At 51.3% G+C, this 20389-nt stretch overlaps 1 protein-coding gene across 1 annotated transcript in view; it reads left to right on the forward strand.

Moving 5' to 3' along the window:
* Positions 1-2291: 2291 nt before the first annotated feature.
* Positions 2292-20389, forward strand: part of supt16h (SPT16 homolog, facilitates chromatin remodeling subunit) — a 39526-nt gene continuing 21428 nt past the window's right edge. The window contains 17 exon segments of the mRNA XM_069941088.1: positions 2292-2434; positions 2814-2906; positions 3197-3349; positions 3351-3368; positions 4512-4664; positions 5242-5388; positions 6242-6340; positions 6342-6394; positions 11354-11526; positions 11874-11964; positions 12369-12442; positions 13216-13328; positions 13593-13658; positions 14430-14525; positions 15004-15119; positions 15389-15542; positions 19347-19474. Coding sequence (XP_069797189.1) covers positions 2366-2434; positions 2814-2906; positions 3197-3349; positions 3351-3368; positions 4512-4664; positions 5242-5388; positions 6242-6340; positions 6342-6394; positions 11354-11526; positions 11874-11964; positions 12369-12442; positions 13216-13328; positions 13593-13658; positions 14430-14525; positions 15004-15119; positions 15389-15542; positions 19347-19474 — 1796 coding nt within the window. The 5' untranslated portion in view covers positions 2292-2365.

The raw sequence follows: 20389 nt of genomic DNA on the forward strand, positions 1-20389 counted from the left end.
CGATCCCAGTAGGGAAAGATGGGAGAGAGAGATATGCCTCTCTACCATTCTTTCAGTCCTGTAGATTAACGTCTGATCCGTTTCTCTGCTGCAACCGTACAACTTTGTCATGCAGCTGGCCAGGATGCTCTCGATAGAGCTCCTGTAGAACATAATAGTAGTCGGTAGCTTTGCCCGCTTCAGACTTCTCAGGAACTGTAGTCACTGTTGCGCCTTCCTGATAAATAAGGAGATGTTATTATTGACGTGTAGTGGAGGTAGTTCGTCCCTGGTCCTCCTAAAGTCCACGATCATCTCCTTCATATTGACCATGTTGAGACTCAGGTTGTTACTCTCAAATCATATCATGAGATTTTCCACCTCTTCTCTGTAGTGCGACTCATCGTTGTTGCTGATGAGGACTTCAGAAGGACCAGGAACGACCACCCTCCACGACACATCAATAACAACATCTCCTCACTTGTCAGGAAGGCACAACAGTGACTGCACTTCCTGAAAAGAATGAAGCAGGCAAGGCTACTGGCTACCATTATGTCAACTTTCTACAGGAGCTCTATCAAGAGCCTCCTGGCCGGCTGCATCACAGTGGGATACGGTTGCTGCAGAGAAAGAGATCAGAGGTTAATCCAAAATTTGTACCATCTGCAAACTTGATGACACAGTTGGAGCTGAATCTGGCAATGCAATTGTGGGTCAGTAGCGTGAACAGGAGCGGGCTGAACACACAGCGCTGAGATCTGACAGTATTCAGGGTGATGGTGGTCAACGTTCTGCTACTGACCAGGACAGATTGTGGTCTTTCTGTTAGGGAATCCAGTTACAAAGAGGAATATTGAATCTCAGTAAGACAGCTTCTGTACCGGCCTCTGGGGAATGATCGTATTAAACGCCGAGCTGAAGCCAAAATGAAGAGCGGCCAGGCGTATGATGCGTCGTTCTTCACATGGGTCAGGATGGAGTGAAGGCTACATTGTCATCTATGGAACAGCTTCTTTTATAGGCGAATTGAAATGGGTCCAGCATCTCTAGGAGGTGTGCTTTGATCCGTTCCATCATCAGATGCTTGAAGCATGAAGGTGGTGCTCAGTGCACAGGGCAGGACTCACTGAGCTCTGTTATAGTCCCCCTCTTGGATGATGGTGGCTGTCTTCAACACTGCAGGAATGCTGCAATGAGATGTAATAAAGATGTCTCTGAAGATCTCTGTCAATTGGTCTGTGCAGACCTTCAGTACCTGACCAGGTATGTTGTCTGGTCCCACCGCCTAGTGTGGATTCACCTTGGAAAGTGTTCTCTTCACCTCAGTCGCAGGTATGCAGTTCATCAGGGGGACAGAGGATTCTTCAGCATCATCCTGTTCTTCTCAACAAAGTGTTCACAGATGTCCAGTCAGTCTGGAAGGGAGACACTATTGTCCTTAACTTGCAAGGTTGATTTGTGAACTGTTACGGCCTTGATCCCTTGCCTCATGTGCCTCGATTTGCTGGTGTCGCAACTGTCTGTGTGTACCCCCCCTGCTCTACCTTCTGGATTGCATGGGATTTATTGTCATGAACATGTCACGAAATTCATTGTTTTGCAGCAGCGTCACAGTGCAAACATTTCTATAAACCACCTTATAACATAAATAAAGTGCAAGAAGGAGACAAAGTGAGGCAACGTGTTCAGTTCATTGATCATTCAGGAATCTGATGGCAGTGGGAAAGAAGCTGTCGTGCTGCTGAGGGCTCGTCTTTAAGCTCCTGTACCTTTTCTCCGATGGGAGCAGAGTGAGAAGGGCGTGGCCGGCCTGGGAGGTGGGGTATAAAGGCTCCTGACAGATTCCCCTTCCTCCATAAGAAAGGTTCGAGCTCGAACCGTCCAATGCCTTTTCCTACTCTTCCCCTCTGGATGCTGCATTGTCTGGAGAGTCTCTCCAGTCCCTCTGAGGCCCGCTCCGGCAGCGAGGGGATGGGCCGAACGACCTGCACGTGACTGATGTCCCAACTTCCCGCCACTACGCCGGGGACGAGGGGGCGGGGCTTTGGAGCTAGGGAAGCGCATGCGCGGGAGGAAGGCGGTGGGGGAGGAGCGGATCCGTGGTCCGCGGCTGAAGGGTGCGAGATAAACAGGGAAAATGCGCGTGCGCATGGAAGAGCTCAGCTGAGCGGCCGGGAACGCACATGTGTACAGAGCAGAGCAAGGGAAGGCTGAGTCTGCGCATGCGGCTAGTGACTCTCCTCTGATCGCTTGGGACAGCGCAGGCGGAGAGCGGTAGGAGCCGGGTACGCGCAGGCGTAGACGCGCGCGCTGAGCACCGATCTTTAGCGCGCTTGCGCGAGAGGCGTCCATTTGGCGCTGAGCGAGCGAGAGGCCCCGGCGGCGGATGATGGCCGTCAGCCTGGACAAGGAGGCCTATTATCGGCGCCTCAAGCGGCTGTACAGCCACTGGAGGGTGAGGCCCGTGCAAGACCGCGCTCATCGGAAAGAGGGCTCCCATCGGAGGGGGGGGGGTACCAGATGGGGCCCCCATCGGAGGGAGAGAAGGAAGGAGGGCCCCCATCGGAGTGAGGGACGTGGAGGGGATGGGTGGTGGTGAGGTGGAGGGAGAGAGGATGTGAAGGGGTGGGAGCAATGAGGGAGTGTGATAAAGGGTACGTGGAAGGAGTAAGGGAGAGTTTGTGAGGGTGGAGGGAGTAATAGTGGGTGGCAAATAAACAAAGTGGAGGAGAGGATGTGGAAGTGGTGTGAAGGTGGAGGAGGGTGAAAGGATGGAGGTTGGATACGAGGGGGAGGGAGTGCATCATCCCCTGACTATGATCCTCACTCCCCAGAAAGGAGAGGATGAGTACGGCAAGGTGGACTCCATCGTGGTGGCTGTCGGAGTGGATGAGGAGATAGTGTATGCAAAGTCCACTGCCCTGCAGGTAATAGATGAACCCCCTAGTCTTCCCCTCTCCTAGCCCTGCTCCCCTGCCTTTCTTTCCTCGTTTGCTTCTCCAACTCCCACTCCCCTCCCCCATTCTGTTTCCCTTGCCCTTTTGCTCTCCCCACCTCCTCTTATGTCCACATCCATCCCCCTGGTCTTCCCTCTCTTAATCCTGCTTCCTTGCCCTCCACAACCCTGTCTTCCCCTCTCATGCTCACCTTGTCTCCCTGCTGTCCCTGCAGCCCCATTGCCCGTCTCCATCATTGATCTCTTGCTGTGCTTTCCCAGACCTGGCTGCTGGGCTACGAACTGACAGACACCATCATGGTCTTCTGTGAGGAGAGGATTGTCTTCATGGCCAGCAAGAAGAAGGTTGAGTTCCTCAAGCAGGTGGCCAATACCAAAGGCAGTGAGAATGCCAACGGTGTCCCTGCCGTCACCCCTGCTGGTCCGTGAGAAGGTGAGCATAGGACAGAGGGTGTTGGGCCAAGCTTGTCTTCATCAGTCGGGGGCACTGAGTCCAGGAGCAAGGGTTCCCTGTTACAACTGTGTGAGTCATGGGAAGATGCAGAAGGTTCAGAGGGAGATGGGAACGGGGAAAGTTCAGGGGGAGACTGGTCCAAGGATGGGGACGTTTCAGAGGGGGCTGGGGCTAAGGAGGGTTCAGATAGAGATGAGGTAGTCTGCTCTGCCCACATAGAGGGAGTAGAGTACTTGTCTATGGACAAGGTTAATGGACCTGGGGACTTTTTGGAGAGACAGGATGAGAACCAACTTAATTGTGGTGTATAAGATTATCAAGGACTTCGATAAGGTTGACAGCCAGCACTGTTTACCTAGAGTGAAACAGCAAATACCAGAGGAAATCTGTTTAAGGTGAGTGGAGGAAAGTTTACAGTTGACATCAGAGGTAGGTTTTTTTTCACAGGAAAGATGCCTGGATTGCATTTGCCAGGGGTGTGGAGGACTAGTACAATCAGGACATTTAATAGACTCTTGAACAGGAAGGATGTAAGAGAAACAGAGGGTTATGGGTGCGAGAGAGGGAAGGATGAGATTGTCGTGGAGAAGGTTTACATAGGCCTGTGGACCGAAGGGCTTGGGCTGAGCTGGAATGTTCTCTGTTCCAAGGTGGGGTTGGGGGGGGGGGATATTGTTGAAGGATGATGGGGCAGATGGGGAGGGCAAGGCAGGTGGAAGGGTGGGCATTGGCATCACTTGAAAGAAGGTGGGTCATATAGGGTGGGGGAGCTGGGGAGGGGATGGGGGGGCATGACAGCTCTGCTGGAGGAACTCGGTGGGTTGACTGCATCAGTGGCAGAAAGAAGTTATCAATTCAGGCCATAATCCACAAAGACATGGTTTTCTGATTGAGGTCTCACTCCACCCCCCAAGCCCCTGAGTTTTGACACCAGTTCAGTCATTGCATCCACCAGAATTTTTCTTCTATTGCACTCATGTCTCATTATCGCTCTCCATGTCGTGCCCAGTGGATATGTTGACCTGTCTGGATAGCATATGACACAAGGCTTCCCCTGGGGTGATGAGACGGCTCCCATGTGGTCGATTGCAACTGCTTCCCTCACTGACCCTCTCTCCACAGAATGAGAGCAACAAGGCCAATTTTGACAAGATGATTGAGGCTATTAGGAGCAGCAAGAATGGGAAGGTGATCGGAGTGTTCAGCAAGGACAAGTTTCCTGGAGAGTTCATGAAAAGCTGGAATGACAGTCTTAACAAGGAAGGACTGGAGAAGGTAGGGACGGGGGTAGGGACCCTGTGTCCATCCAGGGAGAGTGTGTGCATATGTATGAGACAGGCTTACCCTGGGGGGGGGGGGGGGGGGGGGTGGAGAGCGAGAGAGAGATGGTACTGTAGAGGGAGCTTCACCCTTTCTGACAACAGGAGAATGTGTGTGTGTGTGAGAGAGAGAGGATGATGTAGAGGTAGTTTCATTCTTGCTGTCCCCCCCCCCTTTCCCATCACGGGTGCATGAGATGGGATGATGTGTCTGACTTGGGGGCGGGGGGGGTGGTCTGTATGTGAGAAAGATGGGATATTGTGGAGGAGGGGTGGCCAACCTTTTCATTTTTTAAATTTAGACATACAACACAGTACCAGGAGCCATTTTGACCCACAAATCCATGCCATTTAATGAACCTACACCCCCGGTACGTATTTGTGGGCCAAAGTGGCCTGTTACTGTGCTGTATGTATAAATTAAAAATGAAAAGGTTGGCCACCCCTGGTGTAGAGGGATCTTCACTCTGTGTCTGACCTAATAGTATATGATGTTGACCAACCCTTTCTCTGATCCTGCCCTGTACCTGCAGGTGGACATGAGTGCCTCGGTGGCATTCACCCTGGCCGTGAAGGAGGACTCTGAGCTCAGTGCCATGAAGAAGGCTGCCACCATCACCTCCGAGGTCTTCAACAAGTTCTTCAAGGAAAGAGTGATGGAGATCGTGGATGCTGATGAGGTAACTTTGCCTATCTCAGGCTCACCCCGTCATGGTCCAATGTGCTTTCCCACTTCTCCCAGCATTTGTACCCACTTGATTGCTTCCTCCACATCCACAACCTCCCCCTACATTTCCCTTTCACATGGTGGTGGGGGGGGAAGGGGAGGAAACCTCAGCTTGACCTGCCCTCTCACTACCCTAAAGCTCTGCATCCACTCCTCCCACCTCACCACTTCTGTGGTGTGGGATGGGAGGTAATGCAGAGTTTAACCCTTGACTCTGAGATGGGTGTCCCCCTCATTCCTAAACTGCTACCCCCTGGTTCTAGGCCCCTCCTCACCGTGGAGACCCTCGGCTCCCTCAACATTCTGGAGAATTCTGTGACGAACTCCCATCCCCATTAACCACCTCCCTGATGCTCAGTGAGATTCCCTTCAGGTTCTGCACCTAGTCCGGTTCCTCGTCACGATCGACCTTTCTGTTCCCCAACCCTTGTCCACGGAACCCATGAACCTTACCAAACATGGGAGAGGGGGTCCCCACCAGTGTCCCTGTCCAACTGAACCCCAGCTCCCCGTTGGTACTATCCGTACCCCCACTGGGATGTCTGAGCCCCTCCATCAAGCCCTTCCTCAAAGGTCCCTTTTTTGGGTCACTGTGACATTGGAGATATTATGATCAATCACTTATCCCACCCCCCTCCCGAATTCCTTCTTGCTCCCTCTGCGGCCGAGAAACCAGATCGTCACTGCCTCAAGCATTGCGTCCAGAGAGGACCTCCTCCAACCTCACCGCCTACTCGGTGATTATGATCCACCCTCCGATTAAGGTGCTTACCTTTCCCCTCCACTTGCCATTCCTCTCTTGGCAGAAAGTTCGCCACAGCAAGTTGGCAGAGTCAGTGGAAAAAGCTATTGAGGAGAAGAAATATTTGGCAGGGGCTGATCCTTCTACCGTGGAGATGTGCTATCCCCCCCATCATTCAGAGCGGGGGAAACTACAACCTCAAGTTCAGTGTGGTCAGGTATGGCGCCCCCAGGGAGGCAAGAGGTGGGGGCGGGGCACTGGAGGGGTGCCGTGCTTTGAGGAGTGTGCAGAGACCTTCATGTGTCTGACCCTGGGAATATGTCTGATGGGACTATGTAGAGGGGGTTTCAGCTGTATAACCCCAGGAATGTGAGTACTGAATGTTTGTGCAATGGGATGAAGTAAAGAGAGAGATTCATCTTGTGTCTGTCCCTTGGAGTGGTGTGACAGGACCTTGTAGAGTGAGTTGCACCCTGCATCTGACACCAGGAGCGTCAAGGGAGCTTCACTTTGTGTTTGACCTCTGGAGTGTGTTTATATGTCGGGACAGTGAGGAAGCATCACTTTTGTGTCTGACCTTGAGAATGAGTCTGTGAGAGGATAGTATCGAGGGAGCTTCTCTCTGCATCTGACCCTGGGAGAGAGAGTGTGTGTGTCTGATGGGGTAGGGTAAAGGGAATTTCACGTTGTGCCTGACAGGACAATCTAGTGGGAGTTTCACCTTGTAGGCCCTTTCATGCAAAGAAAAAGCCCAACTAGAAAGGTGGAGGTTCTCCACCCGTCCATCGGGATACTTACCTTCTTGAGTGTGCCGTGGCTGGCTCCAAGGTGCTGACTGTAATCCCTCTCGGGGAAGACTAATCAGAGAAGCGCTGCTTGCCAATGGCTCACATGAATGTATAGCCGCTGCAAGCGGCTGGTTAGGGGCGCGGTGATGACGCTGTCAGCCTGCGACCCATCTCCCCACACCCTCCATGATCCCTTCAAGGCAGGGGCTGTCAGGGGTGGCCGGTGCAGGCTATGACAGCCTCACTGGCTGCTTTGGCTTTTGGGGCCACTCTTTGAGGCTCAAAATGCAGCAGAGCAATCGCCATCTTTCCCACTCATAATCCCTCATTCAACTGGAACTGTTCTGGGAAACACAGAACGGTTCCAGCTATGTGGGGGATTATGGGAAGAGAAGTAGCCATTGCTATGCTGCATATTTATGATGGGTAGTGCTACGGCACCATAGGCTCCGGAGGGCGCTATGAGGTGCTCATCAACATGAATGCGGTGCAGGAGCAGCCTTTTAGTGCTGTTCCATGAAAGGTAAGTTTATGTTTTTCCTTCGCGCTGGTAGCCGGCCTCCAAGTGGAGGCCTGGTATTGAAGGGCCTTGTCTCATCTCAGGAATGTGTGCATGACGGGATGTTTTGGAGAGAGCTTCATCCTGTGTTGATCTTTGGAGCGTGTATATGTGTGGGATAAGACATTGTAGAGTAGTTGCATCCTGCATCTGACCCCAGGAGTGTAATGTATGTGCCTGGATGGAGTTGAGGGAGCTTCACTCTGTGTCTGAGCCTGAGGGTGGAGGGTGGGGGGGGGGGGGGGGAAATGAGAGAGAGAGAGTGTGTGTGTGAGAGACAGAAAGCTTTAGAGCACACATGTCAAACTGTAGCCCGCACCCGCAATATAATTATATTTAGCCTGCAAGATCATATCAAAAATGTATTAGAGGTGGCCCGCTGGCTGCCGCGCCAGTATAGCGCATGCACAGTAACCGCTGTGTCCAGGGTGAGAGAGAGAGAGAAAAATCCTGGTCCTTGAAAAGTAGTGGTGGGTGGTTTTATAAACACGCTGTCGTGTCCCCCCGCCCACCCCCCCACCGCAGCGCGGCCTGGCCGGTGTCAGGGGAAGCCAAGGCCGCTTCCCAGCGCCTGGAACCCCAGTGGCACACCGTTTCTTGGAGCTGCAGATGGAGTCAGGACGCCGGAGGGAAGATTGGGGCTCCCCGCCGGGCGATAGGGGCGCCGGCCGCTGGCCGCCCTGCGCCTTCCCACCGGACCAACGGCGGGTGCCCGGAGTACACGTGGAGTGCGAGGCTGGTCGGGCAGGTAGGGTGGAATCCCCCGCCAATCTTGGGAGTGGCGTGGGCTGGATCGGGATTAGCCGCGCTCACCTGCTCCTCCACCGCTGACCGGGATCCCAGCGCGGTCCTGAGCGCGGAGACTGCCCTGGAAAGGTCCTGGGATACCGGCACAGAAAGAAGAGCAGGGTCCGTAGAACATTACAGATCAGAAACAGGCCCTTCGGCCCTTTGACTCTACCTCGTGAAAACCCAACACTGGAGAAACTCAGCGGGTTAAACCGTATCCTTTATCCAGCAGAGAGGTACCTGACAATGTTTGGCCCTTGATCCCCCTCATCAATGTATGAGCGAAAGTCTGTGGTTCTCGTAAAAACACCAGAAGGGAGAAACTCAGCAGGTCAAAGGGGGTCCGGGAGAAACTCAGCAGGTCAAAGGGGGATCCGGGAGAAACTCAGCAGGTCAAGGGGGAGGGGTCTGGGAGAAACTCAGAAGGTCAAGGGGAGGGGGTCCGGGAGAAACTCAGCAGGTCAAGGGGTGTCCGGGAGAAACTCAGCAGGTCAAGGGGGGTCCGGGTGAAACTCAGCAGGTCAAGGGAGGTCCGGGAGAAACTCAGCAGGTCAAGGGGGGTCCGGGAGAAACTCAGCAGGTCAAGGGGGTTCCGGCAGAAACTCGGGGGGGCCTGACCTCGCCAGGACCGTTGCCCACTCCCCATCCCTGCCGCAGGCCGACCCGCGACTCACGGTGACGGGGCTGCTGATCCACCGAGATGCCGCCCTGCAGCGAGAGCCGATGCCCCCGCACTGTCGTTGTCCAACCCGATCGCCCGCAAACCCCGCCCTCCCGCACACAGGCCTGAGTAAGGATTATGAACTTTAATCTCAGGATAAAACGATCTTCCAATAGTTTCATGTCACAGTGATAAATATATTCCTGGTTAAAAATGGTCCTGCACCTGGATACAAGCTCATTAGGCATAAAACTTGAAAAGTGAGTAAATCAAAGGATATCTGTACCAATGGAAAAAGGGCATGGCAAATAACCCTGCTAGAGTTCATGCCCACAATCAGTCACCCATTTGATTGTTTCAGGAATCATGTTATTCTCCCACATTCTCAATAGCCCTCAGATTTTACTATTCGACAGCACACTAGCAACATTTGACAAATCCTCTATAGAGAAATATTATTTATTGAATATTTTATTTCTCATTTGTTAATGCTTCTGGAAAGAGTTTATCCAAAACTATTATTAAACATTTATTTTAATAAGAAAAAGTTTAACATTACATATGTTGAAAGAAGAGAAAACATGCAGATGTTGTTGAAAATTTTCAATAAATATTTAGTTCAGCCCTCGACTTAGTCCAAGTTTTTAATTTTGGCCCTCCGTGAATTTGAGTTTGACACCCCTGCTTTAGAGGAAACTGCTCTGTGTCTGACCCTGCATGGGTGTTTGTATTACAGGATGGTGGAGAGGTAATTTTACTCATTGTCTGACTCTTGTGAGTCTGACGGGGTTGGATGGAAAGAACCTCACTCTGTGTCTGGCCCCAGGAATGTGTATGTGACAGGACAGTGGAGGGTGCTTCTCTCTGTTTCTGACCCTGGAGGAGGGAAAGATAAAGAACACATCTGATGAAGTGGGGTAAAAAGAGAGCTTCATCCTTTGTATGACCCTGGGATAGTGTGTGTGAGACAGGTCAGTTCAGAGGGAGCCTCACTCTGTGTCTGAACTGGAGCCTGTCTCTGATGGGGCAAAGTAGAGGGAGCTTCATTCAGCATCTGCCCCAGAGAGAGCGTATGAGAGAGAGAAAGAGAGTGAGAGCGTATGAGAGAGAGTGAGAGCGTATGAGAGAGAGTGAGAGCGTATGAGAGAGAGTGAGAGCGTATGAGAGAGAGTGAGAGCGTATGAGAGAGAGTGAGAGCGTATGAGAGAGAGTGAGAGCGTATGAGAGAGAGTGAGAGCGTATGAGAGAGAGTGAGAGCGTATGAGAGAGAGTGAGAGCGTATGAGAGAGAGTGAGAGCGTATGAGAGAGAGTGAGAGCGTATGAGAGAGAGTGAGAGCGTATGAGAGAGAGTGAGAGCGTATGAGAGAGAGTGAGAGCGTATGAGAGAGAGTGAGAGCGTATGAGAGAGAGTGAGAGCGTATGAGAGAGAGTGAGAGCGTATGAGAGAGAGTGAGAGCGTATGAGAGAGAGTGAGAGCGTATGAGAGAGAGTGAGAGCGTATGAGAGAGAGTGCGCGCATGGAAGCTGCATAGGAGAGAGCGCGCGGGCGCATGGGGGAGAGAGCGCGCGGGCGCATGGGGGAGAGAGCGCGCGGGCGCATGGGGGAGAGAGCGCGCGGGCGCATGGGGGAGAGAGCGCGCGGGCGCATGGGGAGAGAGCGCGCGGGCGCATGGGGAGAGAGCGCGCGGGCGCATGGGGGAGAGAGCGCGCGGGCGCATGGGGGAGAGAGCGCGCGGGCGCATGGGGGAGAGAGCGCGCGGGCGCATGGGGGAGAGAGCGCGCGGGCGCATGGGGGAGAGAGCGCGCGGGCGCATGGGGGAGAGAGCGCGCGGGCGCATGGGGGAGAGAGCGCGCGGGCGCATGGGGGAGAGAGCGCGCGGGCGCATGGGGGAGAGAGCGCGCGGGCGCATGGGGGAGAGAGCGGACATTGTTGAGTGAGCTGCATCCTGTATTTGACCCCAGGAGTGTGTGTCTATGATGTGACAGTGCAGAGGGTGCTCACTGCAGGTCTGACAGCAGGAATGTGTAGGATGAGACTGTGTGGAGGGAGGTTCACCCTGTGTCAGACAGTGGCTATGTGTACATATGGATGTGTGGAGGGAATTTTACTCCTTCTGGTTCTGGGAGCGTGTGTACAGGACATTGTAGAGTGGGTTGCATCTGACCCCAGGAGTGTGAGTGCATGTGACCAGACAGTGTTGAGGGAGCTGCACGCAATGTCTGACTCTGGGAGGGTGTGTGTGTGTGAGTGAGATAGGAGTGTCGAGGGAGTTTCAGTTTGAGTTTGACCCTGCAAGTTTATGTGTGAGATGGGACGGTGAGGTAGGAGGGGCTGTGAGGGGTACCCCTCTCACCCCATCCCTCCCTTCCTCCCTCAGTGACAAGAACCACATGCACTTTGGGGCAATCACCTGTGCTATGGGCGTCCGGTACAAGTCATACTGCTCCAACATTGTCCGGACCCTGATGGTGGACCCACCCCAGGACATGCAGGAGAATTACAACTTCCTACTGCAGGTGGAAGAGGAGCTGCTGAAGGAGATGAGGAACGGTGAGGTGGGGAGATCAGGGAAGGGGAGAGAGAGAGAGAGATTGAGAGAAGGGGGGGGAGATTGGGGAGGGTGAAAGAGGGGTGAGGGATGGGAGGAGGAGGTGATGATGGATTAGGGAGAGGGAGGGTGGAACTGGAAAGATGAAACTGGGGAGAGGGAAGGAGAATCAGGGAAAAGATTGGGGGAGGGGGTCAAGGGAATTTGGAGAAATGGGGATCATTAGAGAGGCTGGAGAAGGGAAAAAAAGGTTTAAGGGGGGAAAAAAGGGGAGAATAGAGGGTATACGAGGCCTGATCTGGTGTGTTCACGAGTGTTTGACCCCCACCCTATCTCTGCTGCTCTCCAGGTGCCAAGATAGCTGACATCTACCAGAACGTAATGAGCTTCGTGAAGCAGGAGCGGCCAGGGGTGCTGGCCAAGGTCACCAAGACACTGGGGTAAGAGGGGTGTGGGGCAAGAGGCAGGAGAGAATTGGCTATGGGGTAGGGGAGATCAGGGGTAAGGGGGTGTGAAGGGAGGGGCAGGTAAGGCTGGCCTAGTTTACCCTGGGATAAGTGAGGGGGGGATGTGGGAGCAGCAAGAAAAGACCCGGGTAAGTAGTGTACGGGGAGGGGCAAGAGAGACTGGAGATGCTGGTCAAGCTGGAGGAGGTCGCCTCTCGTCTTAACATCTGTCTCACTCTCTCCTTGTTCCTCCCTCCTTCCACCCCTCCATCATGCCACCTCCCTTTGACCTTCTACCACTCTAGTCCCATGGCCCTCCTACCACTCTACTCCCATGGCCCTCCCTCCTTCCCACCCCTCCCCTCTTGGCTGATTAATGAGATGGTGTTTGTTTCCAGGTTTGCGATGGGCATCGAGTTCCGTGAGGGGTCGCTTGTGATTAATGCAAAGAACCAGTATCGGTTGAAGAAAGGTCAGGAAGAGGATTCAAAAATGGGGGAAGGCGAACAGAACGAGTAACTGGGAAGGAAGGACCGGGGAACTGCAGGAGAGAAGGGTTAACGGGGGTGAGGTGTGAGAAGTGGAGGGGGTGACAGGGAGGGAATATAGAAACTGATGCCGGTGGAGAGGTGTAGGGACCAGACGGTTGTCAGGTGTGGGGTGCAGGGTCTGGAACAGGTTACAGTTGGGGTGTATGGTGTTGAAACCAGGGGTTTTTGGGTAGGTGCAGGGAGGAGCTGTTGGGTATGATAGGGGAGGAATGAAGGGACCAGAAGGTTGCCAGGCATGGGTGTAGGGACTAGAGGGTTGCTGGAGGTGGGTGTATGGATTAGATGGGAGATGGGGTGTAACGGGTTATGGGGATGGATGCAAAGTTTGGAGGTTGCTGGGGGAAGGGTGTAGAGACTGGAGGATTACAGGGGGAGGAGTATGGGGACTGGAGGATTGACGAAGGAGTATGGGCAGAGGATTGACGGAGGAGTATGGGGACTGGAGGATTGACGGGAAGGAGAATGGGGTCCGGAGGATTGACGAGGGAGGAGTGTAGGGACCGGGGGATTGATGGGGGAGGAATGTGGGGACCGGGGGATTGACGGGGGAGGAATGTGGGGACCGGGGGCTTGACGGAGGAGGAGTGTGGGGACTGGAGGGTTTCTGGGGTAGGGTGTAAGGACTGGAGAGTTAATGGACAGGGTGATGGAGAGTTCTGGGAGATGCTCACTGACCTATGTGCCCTCTGCCCAGGGATGGTCTTCAGTATTAATGTTGGTTTTTCAAACATGGAAAACAAGGAAGGACGCGCAGCAGAGGCCAAAAACTACGCTCTCTTCATCGGAGACACCGTACAGATCAATGAGGTATTCAACCCACCCACATGTGGAGCAGGTCAGGCCCTGTTTTCCTTCCCTGACCCCCACCCATGGACAGGTGCCGTCCCCTCACCCTCCATCCACCCACCCACAGATCATCCCAATCTTCACCACACACACACACACACACACACACACACACACACACACACACACACACACACACACAAAACCCTGAGTGGGAGAAGATCTGAGATGGCGCAGGAAACATTAACCTCTGCTCTCTTGACTAATTCTCACTTTTCTCTTCAGGATGGTGCTGCGTCCGTTATCACCAATGTCAAGAAAAAAATCAAAAATATTGGCATCTTCCTCAAGGTGAGAGGGTTTGAAAGGGGGTACGTCGACAAGGAGGGGGGGGTGTAGTAAGATGTGGGGCAACTGGGTATGAGGGGAACCCCCCCCCCACCATTTATGAGATATAAATGCATTGGATGAAACTGCAGGTGGACATAAAGATGAGTGGAACTGTGGACAGTGTAGAGGGTTGTTGAAGATCTGAATCAAGAGCAGGGATGGGCAGAGAAATGGCAGCTGGAGTATAATTTGGATATTTATTAGGTGCTGCACTTTGGGAGGTCACACATAGAGCATAACTCTGTATCTGAACTTGGTAGTGTATGTTTGTGAGACAGAACTATGTAGAGGGAGCTTCATCCTTTATCTGACCCTGGAGGTGAGAGAGGGTGTGTTTGGCCGTGTAAAAGGAGCTTCACTCCATGTCTGACCCCAGAAATGTGTCTGATTGAGATGGAACTCTGTGTGTGTGTGTGTGTGTGTGTGTGTGTGTGTGTGTGTGTGTGTGTGTGTGTGTGTGTGTGTGTGTGTGTGTGTGTGTGATGGAACAGTGTAAGAGGGAGCTTCACTATGTGTCTGATCCCGGGCTTGTGTGTGTGTGAGAGTGAGAGATAGAACAGGGTAGAGGGAGCTTTACTATGTGTCTGGTCCTGGGTTTGTGTCTGTGTGAGACAGACCAGTGGAGAGCAAGCTTCGCTATGTGTCTGAACCCCAGAGTGTTTGTGTGCGATATGGGGTGGGGGGAGGGGGGGTCCAGAGGGAACTTCACTCTGTGCCTTCATGATCTTCCAGAATGAGGATGAGGAGGAGGAAGATGAGGTGAAGGATGAGGCCGAAGATTTACTAGGTCGTGGTGGGAAGGCCAGCCTACTCACGGAGAGGACAAGGGTGAGTGCTTTCCGCTCTTTCTTGCCCCAGCCGCACATTTATCAGCATCTTGGCATTCGTTGCCTTCCCATTACTAACTCCCCCTTCCAACATTCCCCTCTCACCAGGAACTCAACCATGCTTTTGGGAGAAGTTGCCTGATAGAGTTAATTTGTGAACACATTATCTGCAGCCCATCTACACATCCAAAATGTGATGGAACACTCCCCACTGGGTGGGTGGGGTTAGTCCATCTACACAGCACCAGCCATATCATCTACACCCTGTCTACACATCTGGAGTGTGACAGGATACTCCCGACTAGGTGGGTGGGATTTGTCCATGTAAACAGCATCTTCCACATTATCAACCCTCCTCCCCAACCCACCAATAATTCATCTGGAGTATATACTGAGGGTGAGTGATATCCGTTGAATTATTCGTGCCCAATCTGTTAAACTGGTTGTTATTCTGCCCTCTCTCACCATCACTCCTACAGAATGAGATGACATCAGAGGAAAAGCGACGGACTCATCAGCGGGAGTTGGCCCACCAGCTCAACGAGGAAGCCAAACGACGGCTCACTGAGAACCGGGGAGAGCAGCAGACGCAGAAGTGAGCCCCCTCCCCTGTCTCTCTGTGAAACCTCTCCCCAACTGAGACCCTTGCCCCCTCTCCCACCCAACCACACTGCGTCCCTGGCTCTGTCTCTTCCCCCTACCCACGGCCCTGGGCCTGTCTCTCCCTCCCCCCCCCCCCCCCCCACCATCCCAAGACCCTGGCCTCGACCCCTCTTCCCCGACCCCACCCCCTTTCCCTTCCCTGGGCGGTGTGTGTTCCCTTCCCCATCCTCTCCATCTCTGAACATTATCTCTCCCTGGCAGAGCCCGCAAGTCCCGAGACTCCTACAAGAACCCCTCTCAGATGCCAAAGGAAGCAGACATCCGCGACATGAAGATCTACATCGACAAGAAGTATGAGACTGTCATCTTGCCCATCTTCGGAGTGGCCACACCGTTCCACATTGCCACCATCAAGGTTAGCCCCCCTTTCCTCCACAAGATAGGTTTTGTGGTTTGGCATCTTCTCCAACAAGTTGCTGGGTGCACTCGCAATTGTCGAGGGACATGGCGCACAATGGTAGAACACACATTCTGAACGGGACCGTACACAGTGAATGATGGGGTGTATTGAGGATGCATGTGTTTCAGTGCGGTGTATGATCAGGAATGTGTGTACTTGTGCATATGAAGTCAGTGTGTGGGATACCTACACGGATGTGATCAATCCAGGTTCTGTATGTGCGACATGTACACTAGATGTGTCATCCAGAATTTGTGTACTTATGTACAAGAAGTCTGTATGGGACACATATGCTGTTTATGTGTGGGGTCAAGAATGTTGAACCTATGTACACAAGGATTGTGGGATAAGTTTGTGGGTGTTTGCTTGGTAATTAGTGTACTTATGCACACAAGCTGTGGGACACGTAAGTAGGTTGTGTGTACGTGTGGGAAACATAATGTGCTGCGATTATGAGGGACGTGCAAGGGATGTGTAATAATATCAGTTCATAAGGATATGTGGAACACATATACTGTGTGTGTGAGAGAGATCAGGAGTGTATACCTGTGCAGGAGGACTATGGAAAGTGTATATTGTATGTGGGGTCAGGAATGTTATAATTGGGAGGAGTCACGTGATGGAGTAGTGGCCGGTAGGAGAATACCAGCCCTCTCCAGAAAAGAAATAAAGTGAAGAAAATACAAAGTTCAAGAAACACAAATAAAAGATAAAGTTGTAGAGAAAAGAAAGAAAATGGCACTCAAGAAGGAAAAAGTAAAAACAACGGGGAAAAAAAAGACACCGGAAGAAAAAGGAGAAGGCCTTACCTGCATGAAGAAACAGGGAGTCGTCGTGGAGAAGAGAGCCCGTTCTCCAAGGTTGGTGACAACCCCTCAGAGTCGCGACCTCCCAACCGCTGGACTGCAAAAATGGCTCTCTGAGGCAAACAAAAGTGCACGACTGCATGTGCGAGGAGTCACCCATGTGCAGTGCACTCACTAAGGAAAAAGAGAACACCGACGGGAGGGGGTCCCAGTTAAGGAGCGAGCAAACACAGTGTGACCAGCTGAGGGATGCCCGACACTAGGGCTCTCAGCTGGAAGAGGAGGATAGCGACAGGAAAGGGAGTGATAGGAAAGAAGAACTCTGGAACAGGAGGCCCAACAGTTGACTAGCCCAGAAGAAGAGGACCAACAGTAAGAAGGCAAGCAAGAAAAAGCCCAGCAAAGTGAGGCAAGCAACTCAACAGGAAAGTCAGAAGAGACACAGATACAAGGAAGAGAAGAAGATACAATCACAGGTGCAGACACAGAAGAAGAGGAAGAAGACGACCAAGATCTGCACAGAGAAATAGAAGGTAAAATAGATGGACAGAATATAGATTTTTTAAAAATTTTCAAGAACAAATGAGAGCATTAAAAGAATGGTTGACATTAGAATTTAGTGAAATGAAAAGTACAGAAGAAAAAGTGAGTAGAATATGGTCATGACAGAAATGGGGAAAAGAGTAGAAAATGTGGAAGAATGAGAAACGGCTGTAGAAATGGAAGTGAACGACTTGAGAAGAAAATTGGAAGAAAGTGATTAAAAAGTTAGAGTCACAGGAGTTGTTCGCTCAGAAGTTGGACATAATGGAAAATTATAGTAGGCAAAACAACATAAAGATAGTGGGCCTAAAGGAAGATGAAGAAGGCACAAATATGAAAGAATTTATAAAAGAATGGATCCCAAAGGTCCTGGGAATTACAGAAATACAGGAAGGAATGGAAATAGAAAGGGCACACAGAACACTAGCTCCGAAACCACAGACACAGCAAAAACCAAGATCCGTTTTAGTAGAATTTCTGAGATATACGACAAGAGAAAATATACTGGAGGGGGCAAGTGAAGACAAAAAAACCATTGGAATACAAGGGTCAAAAAATATTTTTTTACCCAGACATAAGTTTTGAATACTTAAAGTAGAGGAAGGAGTTTAATACAGCAAAATCGATCCTATGGAAAAAAGGATATAAATTTATGTTAAGATATCCAGCTGTGCTTAAAATATTTATCCATGGGGAGCAAAACAGACTGTTCTCAGATCCGGAGGAAGCACGAGAATTTGCAGAACGCCTGCAGGACAGAAGGAGAGATGAAGAGATGTAACAAGAATGAAGAACAATGATAAAATACATACAAAGATGTAAAAATAATGTATAAGTAAGAACTAAAGAAGGGAAAGAAAAGGGAAGTAAGGGGGGGAAAAAGGGTGAGCTTTGTTATATGTGAAGAAAGTCTTCTGGAGGGGGTTGGGTGGGAGAGAATAACAGTCACTACAAAATCAGTTGACGCTGGCGAGCGGGTTCACAATACAAATGGAGAGGGGAGTTGTGCTTGCCTGGTAAGGGATAAGGGGCAACTCAGAGAGGGGGGAGGGGACATTTGGGGTTAAGGGAATATTAGATGTGGGAGTTGTTGAAGTATTTTATGTTTTAAAAGTGTTGTCATACATTGAGTTCAAAAAGGGAAAACTGAGAAGATGAAAAGAGGGATGGTGGTGAGGAAGCGGAAATTAGGTGTAAACAGGATATGAGATGACCATGTTGAACAATATGACTAGAAATATTAATGGAATACATAACCAAATTAAATGAAAAAGCCTATTAAATTTCCTGAAAAAAGAATAAAATGGACATAGCATTTGTGCAGGAAACTCATCTAACTGATGTGGAACATAAAAAATTAAAGAGAGACTGGGTAGGACATGTAGCGGCAGCATCATATAATTCAAAAGCTAGAGGTGTAGCTATATTAATTAATAAAAATGTACCAATCAGAATAGAGGAATGTTATAACTGTCCATGAAGTCTGTTTGTGGGGCATAAGGTGTATGTAGTCAGGAATGTGTATACCTGGACATGGTATGTGTATGAGACACGTACGCCGTGTGGGTGTGTGCGTGGAACGTGCATGAGGTGAATGTGTGTGTGTGTGTGTGTGTGTGTGTGTGTGTGTGTGTGTGTGTGTGGGAGATGCAAACGCTGGGTCGCAAGTGGTATATGCATGTGGTGTGTGGTCAGGAATTAGTATACTTTTATATGCAAGGTCTGTGTGATGTATGCAGGTGTGTGTTGGGAGGGCAGGTATATGGGGTGTTCTGGTCAGGAATGTACCTGTGTACACAATGTCTGTGTGTGGGATATGTTTCTGGGTGTCTTGTTGGGGATTAGTGTTCTTGTGTACACAAGCTTTGTTTGGGACATGCACGAGGGGTGTGTATGGCACACGTGTGAGTGTAAGGGGCACGCTCGTGGGCCGACTGCGTTGGGCTCATAGGCAGGTTGGGTGTGGTGTTGCAAGTAGTGTACTTGTGTGCATGAGATCTGTGTGTTGGACAGAAATGGATAGGGTGTGTGTGGTTCAGGTATGTGGAATGTTGTCAGAAATATTGTTCTGTGTGGAACATGTTTGTGGGTGTGCAGTCAGGAATTGGTGTACTTCAGCAGGGTGTTCTGGACAGGAATGTTGTACCTGTGTACACAATGTCTATGGGATATGTACTCCAGGTGTGTGAGATCAGGAATGTGTATACCTGTGCATGAGGTACGTGAAAAATGTACATTGCGTGTGTGGGGTCAGGAATGTTGCATCTGTATACACGAGGTTGTGTGTGGAACATGTTTGCAGGTGTGTGTGAGAGACAACTATACAAAGGGTGTGTGTGGGACATGTACAAAGGGTGCGTGTAAAGATCTTTTGTCAGACCTCACCCTCTCCTTGCTCCCTTTTCCACAGAACATCAGCACCTCAGTTGAAGGTGACTACACCTATCTGCGCATCAACTTCTACTGTCCTGGCAGTGCCTTGGGACGGAATGAGGGCAATCTCTTTCCAAATCCAGAGGCAACCTTCGTTAAGGAGATGTAAGTATGGCAGTCCTCCTGATGTGGCAACAGGGACTGTGCATGGTGCTCCCAGTAGAAGTCTGGCCCAGGAATATGATGGCTAGGAATGGTGTTCCCAATGTGGCCTGACCCAGGGATACAGAGGTGGGGACTGCATGATGTCCCCAGGGTGGGCACAGAGACCACAACTGTGTGTGGCGTTCCCAGTGTGGGACACGGAGATGGGAATTGTGCACAGTGCTCCCGGTGTAGGAGATGGGAACTATGCACAGTGCATCCATTGCAGTCTGATCCAGAAATACAGAGATGGAGACTTCACGATGCCCCCAGGGTGGGATATAGAGATGGGAACTGTGCATGGTGTTCCCAGTGCAGTCTGACACAGAGATACAGAGATGGGGGACTGCTTGATGCTCCTGGTGTGGGATGTTCAGATGGGAACTGTGTGTAGTGCTCTGAGGTGGGATGCCATAAAGGGGAACTGTGCGTGGTGCTCCTGGTGTGAGATACAGAGATAAGGTGTGAGATACAGAGATAAGAAGTATGCACGATGCTCCTGGTGTGGGATAAGGAATTTGGAACTGTGCACGGTGATCCCAGTGTGGTCTGACCCAGGAATACTGGGTTGAGGATCAAAACACAAATGCTGCTGGAACTCAGCTGGTTTTGCAGCATCCATCGAAGGTAAAGATGTATTTCCTGTCTGGTGAATACATGATCGTAGAGCTTGAGAGCAGCAAGGAATACAGGTGGGGGGGTGGGTGCGTGGGGGAATGTTTGTGAGAGAGACTCACAAAAGCTCCCTTCAAAGAGAGGAGAACCTTTTCATGGTAGGCATCCCCTGAAGAGATTTCGCAGTGTGGCAACTTAATGGAGTGAGAGGAGTCACGTGATGGAGTAGTGGCCGGTCAGGGAATTACAGCCCTCTCCGGA

Source organism: Narcine bancroftii, chromosome 5 (genome assembly GCF_036971445.1).
Source record: "Narcine bancroftii isolate sNarBan1 chromosome 5, sNarBan1.hap1, whole genome shotgun sequence".
In the NCBI taxonomy this organism is placed as follows: domain Eukaryota; kingdom Metazoa; phylum Chordata; class Chondrichthyes; order Torpediniformes; family Narcinidae; genus Narcine; species Narcine bancroftii.